The 16,035-nt window shown below is 44.0% G+C and overlaps 1 protein-coding gene across 1 annotated transcript in view; it reads left to right on the forward strand.

Moving 5' to 3' along the window:
• Positions 1-4,810: 4,810 nt before the first annotated feature.
• The window catches only part of LOC135217605 (uncharacterized), a 202,254-nt gene continuing 191,029 nt past the window's right edge, over positions 4,811-16,035 (forward strand). The window contains exons 1-2 of the mRNA XM_064253570.1: positions 4,811-5,040; positions 5,261-5,314. Of these exons, the coding sequence (XP_064109640.1) occupies positions 4,811-5,040; positions 5,261-5,314 (284 nt within the window). The remainder of the gene's footprint in view (positions 5,041-5,260; positions 5,315-16,035) is intronic.

Here is a 16,035-nt window from a genome sequence, read left to right on the forward strand (position 1 = left end):
TGCCGCGAAATTCGAATTTCTGTCGGGACAACGGAGTAATAGCTATGTATATATCTGCCAGGTAAGTATGTATAAAACTTTATTGTATCATAACAATATTCATTTTTTGACAAATTATTATTATTTATTATACAAATATTTTCTTGTAAGTATGTATATATAAAACTGTTTCATTATAAAAATGTCATTTTTTAATATAAAAAACTCTCACTGATGGAATTAGCAATATAGCAACAGGTGTTAGTGTTCGATATTTGAAGAAGTGAGAAGGAAGCATCAGTTGATAGTGTAACTGCTATTTTGGACAAAAAATGTCAACTTTAGTAAACAGATTGTATCTTGCTCTGCAGGTATTTCAAAAATGGTGTTTGTCGAAAAGGAGATAACTGTCGATTTTCACATGATCCCAATGACAAGCCTTCAATGATTTGTCGTTATTTTTTAAAAGGAGCGTGTAACTATGGTGAGAAATGGAAATGCAGGTGGGTTATGATCTGTTTGTTTGTATTCTGTTAGGGAAGTATTAATGATAAGCCTTTTTATTGAATTTTTTTTATTTTATTTTATTTTATTTTGTTTACAAAATCTAGCTTCTTAACAGGTGTGAAAATTGCTGAAAGTTTTGTTGTACAAACCATTGGTCTCTTACCTTAGGAATTACTCTTGGCAAAGCTAGACAATGGCTGTATAACTCTTGAACATGTGGTTAGGCAGTAACTACTGTTTGGTAGGGGGGAATGCCTGCCTGGCTGGATGTAACATTCCAAATTGCTTTTGGCCATCATGTGATGTAGATGTGTTTTCATGAGCTCTTTGCCTGACTGTTAACCCTTAAACGCCGAAGGGGTATATTAAAAATCGTCTTCCGTGTGGCGAGGCGGTCTCGGAGTGAGTGCGGAAGCGGAAAAAATATTTTTTTCAAAAAATCACAGCGCTCTTAGTTTTCAAGATTAAGAGTTCATTTTTGGCTCCTTTTTTTGTCATTGCCTGAAGTTTAGTATGCAACCATCAGAAATGAAAAAAATTATCATTATCATATATAAATAATGCGATATATGATAGCGCGAAAACAAAATTTCATATATAATTGTATTCAAATCGTGCTATGCGCAAAACAGTTAAAGGTAACGAGTTAATTTTTTTTTCGTTGTAATGTACACTAAATTTCAATCATTTTGGTATATAACACATTGTAAAACAATAAAAGCAACACAGATGAAATATTATGACAAAATAATGCATGAATTCGTAATGCGCAGACGTAACCAAATATTTTTTTCAAAAATTCACCATAAATCTAAATATTGTTTTAAAGACTTCCAATTTCTTTCAAAATGAAGACAAATGATTGAATATTACTATACTGTAAGAGTATTAGCTTACAATTGCAGTTTTCGACCATATCTGATGAGTTAAAGTTGACTGAATGTCAAATTTTTATATATATATTTTTTTTATATGCAATTATTTCGGAAATTAGAAAAGCTACAACCTTCAAATATTTTCGTTTTTATTTGTTCTACATAAAATTGCGCACATTTTCAATATATAAAACTCTATGAAATGCCTAATATGAAATGGAGCAAATATTCCGAGAATGCGACGTACGCATTTCGAAGATTTGTGGCAGAGAATCCGTGCGCAGAGGGAAGGAAAGTTTCTTTAAATTCACCATAAATCTAAATATTGTGCTAGAGACTTCAAATTTGTTTCAAGATAAAGATAAATGACTGAATATTACTAGAAGATAAAGATAAATGACTGAATATTACTAGACTGTAAGAGTTTTAGCTTACAATTGCGTTTTTCGACCATTTCGATAGTGTCAAAGTTGACCGAACGTGGTTTTTTTTCTATTTATCGTGATTTATATGAAAATATTCCAAAAATGAGAAAAGCTACAACCTTCAATTATTTGTTGTTGTATTCTACATGAAGTTGCACACATTTTCATATATAAAACTTTATGTAACGGCTAATTTAAAATGGTGCAAACGTTACCACAATCGCACGTATGATTTTTTCGGAAGAGTTACCGCGCGGGCGTAAAGAAAATGTTATTTTTTTCATAAATTCACCATAAATCGAAATATTGTGCTAGAGGCTTCCAATTTGTTGCAAAATGAAGGTAAATGATTGAATATTACTAGTATATAAGAGTTTTAGCTTACAATTGCATTTTTCGACATTTCGGTAGAGTCAAAGTTTGACCGAAGGTTAAAATTTGTCACTTAATCATTTTTTATATGAAAATATTTCAAAACTAATAAAAGCTACAACCATTGGGTTGTTTTTAGTTGTATTGTGCATGAAAATTTGCGCACATTTCCATATATACAAAACTTTAAGGTAACGGCTAATTTTTTAAAATAAAATGTGCAAACATTAACCACAAATCTCATGTATGATATTTTTCGGAAGAGTTACAGCGAGGACATAAGGAAAAAAGTTTTTTTCATAAATTCACCATAAATCGAAATATTGTGCTAGAGACTTCCAATTTTTTGCAAAATGAAGGTAAATGATTGAATACTATTACTAAAATATAAGAGTTTTAGCTTACAACTTGCGTTTTTCGACCATTTCGTAGAGTCAAAGTTGACCGAGGTTGAAATTTTGGCACTTATCGTTATTTACATGAAAAAATATCATCAAATCAAATGATAAAAACTACAATCATGAGTATTTTTTGTTGTATTCTACATAAAAATGTGCACATTTTCATATTATAATACTCCATGTAACGGCTAATTTAAAATGTACAAAAATTATGTCAAAGTGACGAAAGATTTTCCGAGATGTGTCACCCATACTTTTTAGTGTTGCAAGAAAGAAATTCGCAGCTGCGCGATCCTGCGTAACGATTGTAAACAAAACAACACCTTGATCCGTGAACTCCCAGCATCCCCCAAGGTGCGTGATTCAAGAGTTTTTTGGCTGTAGGCCTATAAGTATTTTTCCGCGAATTTGTAAAAAACTTTTGTATGTCGACGTAAATACGTCCAGTCGGCATTCGAGAGACAAAAAATGTCGACGTAAAATACGTCCATTCGGCGTTTAAGGGTTAAGCTCATTTTTCCCTGTGACATCTTTTCTTACATTTTGTGTAAACTGTATATTCAGTGAACCCCCCCGTATTCGTTAATTGATTCCTCTACAGGCGTTATTCATGGGAAATTCACCTATTCGCTTCTTGTTCATATGCGAACAAAGCTTCGTCTCAACAATAGGATAATTTTCTAGTACCCAGGTGGATGCGGTTAAATTGTAGATGAAAAAAGCAAGGAATCTTGTGAGATCTGGCAACGTGTGCATATATCAGGTGAAAGTTGGTCAAAGACTGTGCACCCACGCTACTGCGTTCAGTCTTTTTCCTAACCGCCTGGGTGAGAGTCGCGGTTGCCCTCTCTCGGCCTTTTACCCGGTTCATTGCCCATTTTCTTCTTGTCATTTGTCTCCGTTGCCAGAGGAGGAAGAAGGAGACATGCAAGAGTCTTCCCTTACTGAAGTTGTCGATCTCATTCGTGGGTTCAACAATTTGAAGAGAAGGACTCATGCTTAGTCATCTTTCACTCCTTGCTTGGAAGCCTTGCTGGGGGCTGCGCAAGATCCTAAGTCGTCGTTTCAGCTTCCCATATTGGGGCATGTCCAGTTGGTCTTGCAAAAGGTGAATGCTTCAGTTAAAGGGTTCTTCCAAGTTGCTTCCCCCTCCACTCACGAGGCATAGCAAGTATTATGCTACGAACTCTGCCTGCTTGTTGCCTCGTCATTTAACCCAGACGTCATACATCTGAAGCCAGGGTTGACTTTGGAGCAGGTGAGGTCGGTGGCGCCATCCTTGTCTCCACAGGACAGCCTCCATGTTACAGACTGTGTCATGGTTGGACTTCTGATCGACAGTCATTGCCAAGATTGCGTCTGACAGGTCCCCAGAAGGGTTGGCGAGAGCTTCTTCTCTTGCCAGTTTGTTGCAGTCTGCAGGCAAGGCGTTCTTGTATCTCGCACACCTTAGCGTCAATTTGTGGGCTAATCTTCTTCTGACCAGAACAGACGCGGCTTTGTCCAAGATAGCAAGATCAGTTGACCCTGAGCCCTTGGTGGCACTAAGGAATAGGGATCTTTTAGGCTCTCAGTTCCTGTTCCCTCGGACTGAGTTGGAGGACGCAATAGACCGATGGCGAGCTGGCACAAAGGACAGGTTGGTTATGCTGTATCCAAGTCACTGTCTCTTTCTCAGAGATGTCCCGCCCCTCCTCCTCCTCCTGCTCAGCAGCAAACACGGATATTGTCGCCTGGTAGGCCGTCTAGGAGTTCGGTTTTGGCGGGGCCCTCCCATTCATCCCAGCCTTCGGGTGGGGTATCTACTACCATTCGACGTCTCTTTCCCGCTCAGGCAAGTATCACCCAGATTCTCCGAAGTTCATGGCTCTCCAGGAGGAAGTGCAAAAAAAGCTGGACAAAGGTGCAATAGAGGAAGTGGTGCGCCTGTCTCTGGGGTTTTACAGTCACATCTTCTTGCAGGGGGGCCTGGTTTCATGTCAACTTCACGTCTTGACAGTTGAGCTTCACCAGTGGGCAGTCAGCAATTCGGTGGAGATCTCAGCCAGGTATATCCCAGGCAAAAAGAATATAGTTGTTGACAAGCTCAGTTGTCGGGATCAGATCCTAGGCATAGAATGGTCTCTCCATCAGGCCATGGCAGACAGGCTCTTCCAGGTTTGGGGGAGACCTATGCTGGACCTCTTTGCGACCTGGAGATATTCTGTTCAGTGGTTCCGGATCCTCTGGCATTAGCGGAGGATGCGTTCCAATGTCCCTGGGACTACCTGGAGGTGTATGCCTTCCCTCCATTTTGTTTGATCCAGCAAGTCCTGAACAGGTTGATGAGTTTGCAGAGTCTCAGGAGGATGACACTGGTAGCCCCTCTGTGGCCGCAGGCAGAATGTTTTCCAGATCTGCTGTTGTTGTCGGAGGTACCAAGGGAGATTCCTCCGTGGCTGCATCTTCTTTGTTAGCCACACAGAAAGATTCCACCAGTCAGTAAAATCCCTGTCTCTTCACGGTTGGAGGCTATCATGTATCTCCTTTGAGCGAGAGGCTTTTCTCAGAAGATAGCAGGACATATGTCCAGTCTCAAAAAGTCTACCTTTCCTGTTTACCAGGGCAAAGGGGTGATTTACGGTTTTTGGTGTTGTAAACAGGGTTTTTCTCTGCTCGGAACCTCTATTCAGCTCATAGCAGACTTTTTGGCCTTCCCCAGGGATGAGAAAGGCTTGTTTGTTTCCGCCATTAGAGGCTACAGGGCGGCCCAAAGGTTAGTGTTACGTTTCATAGGTATCGATATTTCCTCATCCTGGGAACTCTTCTTGCTAGTTAAAGGGTTTAAGCAGTCGTGTTCTCGTAGAGAGCTCAAGCCTCCAACATGGGATGTTTCCTTGGTCTTGAGAAGTATTACTAAAGCTCTTTATGAGCCCTTGTGTCGTTCATCAGACAGGAACTTGACATTCAAAATGGTTTTCCTCCTGGCCTTGGCTTCTTCGAAGAGAGCGAGGGAGCTAAATGGCCTGAGCTGTGATGTGAAGCACACCAGGGTTTGGGGTTAGTGGTCCTTCGAATTTGTCCCAGAATTCATGGTGTTTAAGACCCAGGATGATAGGTTCGCCACCTTTTCCATTCCATCACTTTATGACTGTGGGCGGTATTCTCAGGAGTTTTTTGTTATGTCCTGTCAGGGCTCAGCATTGCTATCTTAGAGGACACAACATCTTAGGCAGGTTGTTGTAGGTCTGTGCAGGCTAGAGCACATGATGTCAGGGGTATTGGTCGCTCTCTGGCTTTCAAGAAGAATTTGGCTGTTCATAGAGCTCTGAGCGCTGGTACTTTGTTACGCCAGTCCACGTTCACGTCTTTCTATCTTAAAGATGTTGTCCACAGATCTATGGACACATTTTCCCTAGGTCCTGTGGTGGCTGCCCAACAGATTGTGTAACTCATCGTTGCCCTTAATAGGGCACTATTGTACCTTACCTAAGATGATTGTGCGGAAGAGAGAATGAGTGAGTTGGCTGGCTTTCCTTTCTCTTGTTCCTTTCCTTCTTCCTACAGGTGGGTTGAGGAATAGACTCATCATTTGCTGGACTGGTCTGACACAGCTGGGTAATGTAGTCATACTGATAGTTTGGTTGCTTTGTGTTCAAATAATGAAACCCTCTATTCAGTAGCATATACTCTGCCCCCTAGCAAGGGGGAGTGAGGAGTAATAACGAACCCCGGTGCATTGGTTTGTTGTCGAATAGTCAGTTTCTTTTTAGTTCCCAAATGCAATGATTTGTCCCATATATCATTGTAGGTAACCCAGTGGCTGAGTCTTTGGATATCAGTTTATCTAGCTTCTCACGGGCATCAGTCCCTCTCCTGTAGATATTTCTTTTGGAGGTGGACTGGTGCGTAGGCCCCCAGCCAGTTTAGGATGTCTGTACCTCCCTCCAAGTATAAGTCTATCCTATTGTTAAGACCGAAGGTTTGTTCACGTATGAACAAATGAAATTTTCTAAGACAATTTGTATTTTGTTCATGAAACTTACCTGTCAGATATATATATAGCTGTATTTCTGACGTCCGACAGAATTTCAAAACTCGCGGCACACGTAGTGGGAGGGGCAGCCAGGTGGTAGTACCATTCCCGCCGCTGGGAGGCGGATATCAGGAACCATTTCCCAGTTTCTATTTCTTTTTTACATATTTTTTCTGTCGCCGGTGCTGCAAACAACTGTTTACAGTACCTCCGTCTAGGATTTTGATTATCTCGCTTAATATTATCTGGATTGACTTTTGTATCGACTTCTGGGATTGTTGGATTGGCACGAGTAATAGTGGATTGGTTTTTGATTTTGGATTGGTTTTTGATTTTGGATTGGCTTTTCTGTGTACATGATGTCGGGATCAAGTACTGGAAGTTTCAGAGTGTGTGTAGGAGTGAATGTAAGGTGAGGCTTCTTAAACTTCAGTTGATCCTCACACAGTTTGTATGGATTGCAGGGGCATGTTTGCTTGGTTGATGATCGGGTGCAATGAATGCAAGGATTTGGATGATGATAATGGAAGATGTATGAGACCTATCGACGTAAATTGGAGCGCGATAGAGTCAGGAGGTCTTCCTCCAAGGGCAGTTCTATGAAAGGTAAGGAAAGTAACATTTCTCCTCCTCTAACACCAGTAGATTTTGCTCAACCTATCCTGTTTTGTTGCCTTCGGGCCCCAGTGCTGTGTCTGGAGAAGGTAACACCTTTTCTCTGATTCTTGAGTCTATTCGCACTCTCGATCGAAAGTTTTGGCCCTAGAAACTGGCCCTGTGAAAGTTTGTGTTAGTGCCCTATGTGTGGAGGGGGCGTCAGATCGGCCCCATAATGCCTCTAGGCCTAGACCTCTATTGGACTCCCAGGACTCAGGGAGTGGGTATGTCGAAAGCCGCAAGAGGGTTACGGGGGCTCCCCACCGATCTGGCGTCCCTTTGGCAGGCCTTGTTGCTAAAATCCCAGGCTGCCAAGGAGCGAGCACGAGCGCGTGTCCTGAAGGATTGCTTTTTCGTCCTCCGAAGCGTCCTCCCCGCGCAAGGGGTGGAGCGCTCGGAGAGACTCGCGTCCGTTGAAAAGGACCTTTCGCTTTGAGGACGCTTCACGTCCTATGTCTCCGCTTTCGTCAGAGGATGCTTATGACGCCTTTCCTCCTCAGAAGAGAGGGAGGGTTTCTACCGACGAGGACGTTGGTTTCCACGCACAGGCGTGTTCACCTGAGAGGCAGATAGCTGTACCTGATAGAAGGAAGGAGGCGTCCCCTCGCCTTCTCGCAGGCTCAGTCCTGCCCTTCTTCTGCTCCTTCGTCACCATACGAAGGATATCCTAGTGTCCCTTCAAGACCAGATTACGTCGCTGATGGCTCAGAGGACTCGCCCAGCAGCAGTCGAGCCTAAGTGTAGGAAGGACGTTGGGCTGCCCGTCAAGAGGACGAAGCAGTCTCATTCTCTCTCGTCTCGTTCGTCTCTCTCTCCACCTCCGGATCGTCACGTTCTCGTTTCTCCGAGTAGATCTCGTTTCGCTCTCTCAGATAGAGGACGCTCGCCAGGACCGCTCGGACGTTCGAAGCAGGACGCTTTGCGCTCCTCGGTCAGGGAGCTGTTGAGGACGCTCGCAGGACGCTCGGCGTTCTAAGCAGGACGCTTTGCACTCTCGGCAAGTCGCTGTTGAGGACGCTCAGCAGGACGCTCGGCTTTCGAGCAGGACGCTTTGAGTTATCGACAGGACGCCTTTGAGGACGCTCGTCAGGACGCTCGCCGTTCGAAGCAGGACGCTTTTCGAGCGAGGCAGGACGCTTTTGAGGACGCTCAGCAGGACGCTTGCTTGGCTAAGCAGGACGCTTTTGGCGCCTCTCGTCAGGAAGCTCGCGCTTCCTCTCGTAGGGACGTGTCTGTTAAGCAGTTCCCGTTGCTTCTAAGGACGCTCCTCTTTCACAAGATGTCCGTCCTTCTAAGGATCGTCGTAAGGGCGATTCCGTACCTGTAGCGGGTACTTCCAACCAACGGAAGTCATTGTTCAGGATTGAGCTGCTGGAACGTACGCCCTCTCCTGATGGACGTTCTCCTGTTCCTCTTAGGGAGGAAGGGGGAACTTAGTAGAGTAGGGAGTTCCGTCGAAGAAGAACCTCCGGTAGCTTCAGCTGTCTCGACTATAAGGTTCTTGTCAGGCTGTTACGTTCATCCTTCGGGGAGAAGTTCCAGCCGGCAGCCCCTAGGTCTCCTCCCTCTCAACTTTTCGTCTTTCCAAGACCGTTTAAGACCCTGAGTTCGTCGAGATGAAGACATCGCTGTTCGACCAAGAGGGCTTTTAAGAAGCTTCAAGATTTTATGTCTCGAAGGAAGGATCAGGGCAAGACCACTTTCGCCCTTCCTCCCTCTAGACTGCGCCGGAAAGGAGGAATTTGGTATGAAACCAAGGAGGACTTTGGGGAGTAAAGGTTCCTTCGTCCGCTCTGGTGACTTCTCCAGTTAAGTGGACGCTCAGAAGGAGGTCTCTCTTATCGTCTTGCTAAGGTGTCCTGGACTCCTGTGGAGACGGACCCCACCACTTGAAGGGTCTGCTTCGCACCTTAAATGTCTTTAATTTCTTAGACTGGTGTCTGGGAGTTTTTAGACCTTCAGTCTAGAAGTCCTGATTCTCTCAGTCTGGGGGAGCTGTCCAGCGTGTTGTCATGTATGGACAAGGCCGTCAGGGATGGTTCGGAGGAGCTAGTTTCTCATTTTGGAACTGCTTTCCTGAAGAAAAGAGCTCTTCTATGCAATTTTACCGCTAAGTCGGTCTCTCCCGCTCAGAAAAGAGCGGGAATTGCTCATTGCGCCTCTTTCGGACCATCTCTTCCCCCAGGCTATGGTAAAGGATCTTGCAACGAGTTTGCAAGAGAAGGCGACCCAGGACCTCTTGGTACAGTCTTCAAGACGTCCAGCAGTTTCCTTCCACTTCGGCATTCAGTAAACCCCCGAAGAAAGTCAAACCCTTTCGCGGGGCACCCCCCTCGAGAGCAGCTCCTCGAGGGAGAGGTTTTTCGAGAGGAAGAGCTTCATTCAAACCCAAAACCACCAAATGAAGATCTCGTCCTTCAGACGCCAGTCGGGGCCAGACTGAAATTCTTTGCGGAGGCATGGAGGCAGAGAGGGGCGGATCCTTGGACTCTCAAGATAGTAGAGCAGGGGTACAAGATCCCCTTTTTACACCTCTCCTCCTTTAACATCAACTCCCAGAGACCTCTCTCCTTATCAGGTGAGAGAAGAAAAGTATTCTTTTCGATCTGTTAGACCAGATGGTCGAAAAAGAGCGGTGGAACAAGTCTTGGACCTGGAGTCACCGGGCTTCTACAACAGGATTTCCTAGTGCCGAAGCAGTCGTCAGGTGGCGCCAGTCCTGGATGTGAGCAGGCTCAATCTTTTGTAGAAAAGATCAAATTCAAAATGGAGACGCCTCAGTCGGTGCTGGGAGCCTTGAGACCTGGCGACTGGATGGTGTCTCTGGACCTGCAGGACGCGTACTTCCACGTCCCCCGTCCACCCTCTTTCAAGGAAGTACTGGATTCGTCTTAGACAACAGGGTTTGGCAATTCAGAGCCCTTTGTTTCGGTCTCAGCACGGCCCCGATGGTTTTCACAATGATAATGAGGAATGTAGCGAAGTGGCTCCATTCGTCAGGGATCAGGATATCCCTCTACCTCGACGATTGGCTGATCAGAGCGTCGTCGAGGCAGAGTGTCTGAAGGACCTTCAGTTTACGTTCAGCCCTAGCAAAGTCTCTGGGTCTTTTGGTCAACTCCGAAAAGTCGCATCTGACCCCGACACAGTCCATCGTGTATCTGGGGATTCAGATGGATTCAGTGGCTTTCGGGCGTTTCCATCCCAGGAAAGTCAGCGACTGGGTTAGAGAAAGTCGCAGCCTTCCTAGAGAGAGAAGCTTGTTCGGTGAGGGAGTGGATGAGTCTGCTGGGCACCCATTTCCTCGCTAGAAAAAGTTTGTCTCGCTGGGAAGACTGCACCTCAGGCCTCTTCAATTTTTCCTTGCGGAAGAATGGACGTCGAAAGAGGACCTGAATGCGATCCTAAGGATCTCCAACAAGGTAAAAGTCCACTTAAGATGGTGGCTCGACCTCAAAAGTACGAGAGGGCTTCTCCTTAAATCTTCTGAGCCCCGACCTAGTGTTTGTTCTCAGACGCTTCCATTTCCGGTTGGGGAGCAACACTAGGGGGGGAGGAAGTGTCAGGCTCCTGGAGAGGGGAACAGGTAGCCTGGCACATCAATGTAAAGGAACTGGCAGCGATATTCCTGCGCTGCAGTTCTTCGAAGACAAACTGTCAAGCAAGGTTGTTCAAGTCAACTCAGACAGTACCACAGCCCTTGCGTATCTAAAGAATCAGGGAGGAACTCACTCCGAGCCCTCCCTTTTTCTCCTGGAGAAGGAAAGTTCTGCTATGGGCAGACGCAAGGCGCATCAAGATCCTGACAAGATTCGTGGCCAGGGTTCAGAATGTCAGGGGGCGGACCTTCTCAGTCGACGAAATCAGATTCTACCAACAGAAATGGACCTTGCACCAGGAAGTCTGTCAACAAATTATGGACATTGTGGGGACGTCCTCTAGTAGACCTGTTCGCATACATCGAGGACGAAGAGGCTTCCTCTGTATTGCTCCCCGGTTCTGGATCCAGGGCAATTGCAGTGGAACGCGTTGCTCCTGGAACTGGACAGACCTGGATCTTTACGCCTTTCCCCCATTCAAGATCATGGGGGACGTAATGAGGAAGTTCGCAGCTTCAGAAGGGACAAGGTTGACTCTGATTGCCCCAATGTGCCAGCAAGAGAGTGGTTCACAGAGGTCATGACATTCCTTGTGGACTTCCCAAGAACGTTGCCCTGGAGGAGAGATCTACTCAGACAGCCTCACTTCAAAAGGTTTCACCGAAACCTCTCCGCTCTGGCTCTGACTGCGTTCAGACTATCGAAAAGTTGGCCAGAGCGAGAGGCTTTTCAAAAGGCAGCTGCGAGAGCAATCGCTAATGCTCGAAGAGCCTCTTCAAGAGCTGTCTACCAGTCTAAGTGGTCCTCCTTCAGGGCATGGTTGCAAAAAGGAAGGAATTTCCTCTTCCACGACCTCTGTGAATCAGATAGCAGATTTCTTACTCTATCTAAGAAATGTGCAGGAAATTGGCAGTTCCTACAATCAAGGGTTATTAGGAGTATGTTGTCTGCCGTTTTTCGCCACAGAGGACTGGACCTCTCCGACAATAAGGATCTGCATGATCTCTTAAGGTCGTTCGAAACCACCAAGATTCCACAAGCAAGACCGCCCTCATGGAATCTCGATGTGGTTTTGAAACATCTGATGCTAAGTCCCTCTTTGAGCCTCTCCATGAAGCTTCTCTAAGGGACTTGACGAGAAAAACGCTTTTCCTAGCTTCTCTGGCGACGGCGAAGAGAGTTAGTGAAATCCAAGCGTTCAGTAGCCTAGTGGGCTTCAAGGGAGACAGTGCTGTCTGCTCGTTGAGCCCATCTTTCTTGGCTAAGAACGAGAACCCGTCTAATCCTTGGCCAAAGAGCTTTGAAATCAAAGGAATATCGAGTCTCGTGGGTCAAGAACCAGAGAGAGCCCTGTGCCCTGTCAGGGCTCTCAAGTTCTATGTGAATAGGACTAAAGAGATAAGAGGTCCCTCAGGTAATCTCTGGTGCTCGGTGAAGAGACCAGATTTGCCGTTGTCGAAGAATGCTGTTGCTTTTCTTCTTGAGGGACGTCATTAAAGAGGCTCATTCATCTTGCCAGAAGACTGATTTGAGCCTCTTTAAAGTGAAAGCTCACGAGGTCAGAGCCGTAGCTACTTCTCCTTGCCTTCCAAAGGCCAATATGTCTATCAAAGATATTCTTGATAGCACCTTTTGGAGGAGCATTTCCGTATTCGCCTCACATACCTCCGGGATGTGAGAACGATTTACGAGAACTGTAGTTCTTTGGGGCCTTACATTTCGGCAGACACAGTTTTGGGGGCTGAAGGTAGCTCTCTCCCTATCCCTTAGCTTAGTTAGGTTAGTTTTATTGTGTTTTTGGTTGATGGTGAGATCTTCTGTGGAAATCTCCCATTCCTTAGTGTTAATGTCAGGGGTTTTTTGGTTAGTTGGTCAGGTGGTGGCTCGGTTGCTGTGTTACTGCCATATGTTTGGCTAGATGGTCTTGTCACATTGTGGTCACGTCCCCGTTGACAGAGCATCCAGAGTGCACCAGCACTACAGGTCCAAACCTGGCTGGCAACTCTGATAAAAGCATAAGCAGGCTTTAAGTGACAGTAATCACAGAGTCTACTTTGCTATCAGGTAAGGAACCAATAAGTTATCTTTTATTTATTTAAGTTTTCCTAAAAAATCCTAGTCTGTCTCTACCCACCATCCGAAGGTGGATTCAGCTATATATATATCTGACAGGTAAGTTTCATGAACAAAATGTTATTGTTATAATACATTAAGTTTGTTCATACTTACCTGGCAGATATATATAATTAGAGTGCCCACCCTCCTCCCTCAGGAGACAAGGGTCATGAATAAATATGAATAGAAAATGGGAATGGTTCCTGATATCCGCCTCCCAGCGGCGGGAATGGGTACTACCAACCTGGCCGCCCCACTACGTGTGCCGCGAGTTTTTGAAATTCTGTCGGACGTCCAGAAATACAGCTATATAAGGGATTTGACGAAGGAAAAATCTATCTGGGTGATTGGCTCGTGTCGCCCTATGAAGTATCCTTAATATCATTCTTTCTAGGTAAAATTATCCTAAAATTACCAGAGAAAAACAAAAATAAGAAAACTGGCAGTACAACTGACTCGCTCACTCTTAAAAAGAAGTGTCGGTATGAAATAGGGGCGAGTGTGGAACACTACCACGAAGCCAAACACCAATTAGAACTTCCTATCAAAATCCCCCCAAGAGAGAGCTGATACCAACGGGCGATGCAGCTCTACTACTACTACTAGAGGACGCCACGGACAGCAGCGCCCCTAGCGGGCCATCCTTAATTTTTTAGCGCTAGCGACAAGTCGCCCATTTCTTGTGCTCGTGCTTTTTTGGATATTATCCGTAAATTCTACAATGGAACGCTCTGCAATTGCCACGGCTAAGTTAAGTAACTCATAAGTAATATTTTACCACAGTTTATCTTCCGGGTACCAGTATTTTCCTCAATTAATAGGTCATATACGGTTCCCCGGTTGTCTCGTGGCGGCCATGCCGCCTCGTAAGAATTCCCGGTCCTCCATACTGGGACTTCTTATACTTATGGGCTTACTTAATCACGTTTCATTGTTGACATCGAGTTTTAGATAGTTCAGCCCTCCTTCCATTCTTAGCTTGGTATTTAGGGCTATCCTTATTATTCCAGCCCCAGCATCCCGGCTCTTGCTCTACATCGGCTATCGCTGGCTCCGAGTAGGCTTCTGTTTCTTGGATAACTTTCATAGGCCGACACGAGCTGAGCCCAGAAATATATATCTGCCAGGTAAGTTATGAACAAACTTAATTGTATTATAACAATAACATTTTTCATAACTACAAAGCTGACTTGAGACTGAATGAGGGAGCGTTGATATGTTAAGGAGAGGAGAAGAGATAGTTGAAATATTACTGTCTGTATGTAAAAGCAATAACAATTCACATAAAAGGGAATTTCACAATGAATTTAACGTGATGATGAAATATGAAAACAAAAAAATTCAATACAGAATAAAAAAGAAAAAGTCTTAATTGGGAGCCAGTGTTTCGGTGCCAGAGTGAGACAGTCTAGTTAAACATATTAACGAAATAGTAAATGAAAGAACAAAGCTTTTCACAATAAAATTTAGAATAAACGATTAACAAAATCATTCATCATTGCGGTGATACACAGCTTAGTTGAGGTAGAGGGAGGGAGCGTTTATATTTTTGAGGAATAATGAATGAATGATTATAAGTTATCGTGCGTCATGGTATAGTTGAGGAGAGAAGAGACAGTAAAATCTTTACTTATATATGTACGTAAAAGCAGTACCAATTCACATAAAAAATAAAATGTTATTACACAATGAATTTAACATCATCATAAAACATGAAAACAAATGCAATACGGTAAAAGAAATAAAGCTTGCTCGAGTCAGTGTTCGGTGCGCGAGAGAGAGAGATGAGAGAGAGAGAGAGAGAGAGAGAGAGAGAGAGAGACGAGAGAGAGAGAGAGAGAGAGAGAGGGGGGGGGGGGGGCGGTGCTGCTTCCCACTGACTTATCAGCTGATCTGAGATGATTATTCGCCCATTTCTTTCACTTTCACTTAATTTTCCCAAATCACTTTTATTTTTGTTTGGATAAAATACCAATCTAGTGACAAATGCTTGTTATAATATTTTACTACGTACTATAAAAGTAACTGAGCTCTGTGATAAATAAACTGGCGCCGCTTTCAGCTTCTGCATACTTTTGATTGTTTGTTGAAATGGCTTCCTTGTGAAAAGTTATTTTATCTCTTTCCTTTTCTTGCATTCTTGACTTATTACTTATTTGTTTGCAAAATCCTCATGTCTGTTTTAAAAGTCTGCTGTTTGCCAACAATAAGTTGATGTATTGTGGCATAATTAATCTCTTCGTGCACTTAAGATCCAAGTGTAAACACGCTGATTACTTTCTCTCTCTCTCTCTCTCTCTCTCTCTCTCTCTCTCTCTCTCTCTCTCTCTCTCTCTCTCTCTCTCTCTCTCAGACACAATCAGAACACTATCAATTCCTTTGATTGTCTTTGTACCTAATATGTGAATAAAATTGTTTTTATCAACCTTTGCATACTGCAACCAATTCGTTTTGCTTAAAGGGTTCCCATCTCTCCTCCCTGTATCCCACAGCCGGCTGGTGCCATTTTTACCAAACAGTTCGTAAGACGTTCATAGAAAAAATAAAATTTAGAAAATTTTTACTTCATATAACGTAGTGTTTCTTTACTTTACACTCTTAATTCAACTTTTGAACACATTAATAACAGAAAAAATGTGAAAATGGGGACTTTGGGTTGGCTGGAATGAATTATCCTGATTCCTTTTATTTCTTATGGGGATATTTGTTTCATATTTCGAACAAATCGTACTTCAAACAGCCTTCTGGAACGGATTAAGTTTGAAGTGCGAGATACTACTGTATGTATAGCTGGCCCTTCCTTTATCACAAAAATGTCATCCGTCCAACCTCCAACTGTTGTGCAAGTGACCCTGGCACCTACTGATGCCTGTGCTCCACACACAAGTTCTGTATTCATGAACAACTGTCTTTACTTTATACAATACCGATCAAACCATTCTGACGTTAAGTCTGCCATACATTCTGTCAGTGATGTCTTCTCCAATGAGGAAATTAATGTTGCACATATGACTTGCAGAGATCTGAAACCAGAAAACATTCTCAAGGAGCGATCCGCAAAAAACCTGTTCTCTTACAAGAAAATATCAT

Source organism: Macrobrachium nipponense, chromosome 7, assembly GCF_015104395.2.
Source record: "Macrobrachium nipponense isolate FS-2020 chromosome 7, ASM1510439v2, whole genome shotgun sequence".
Taxonomy (NCBI): domain Eukaryota; kingdom Metazoa; phylum Arthropoda; class Malacostraca; order Decapoda; family Palaemonidae; genus Macrobrachium; species Macrobrachium nipponense.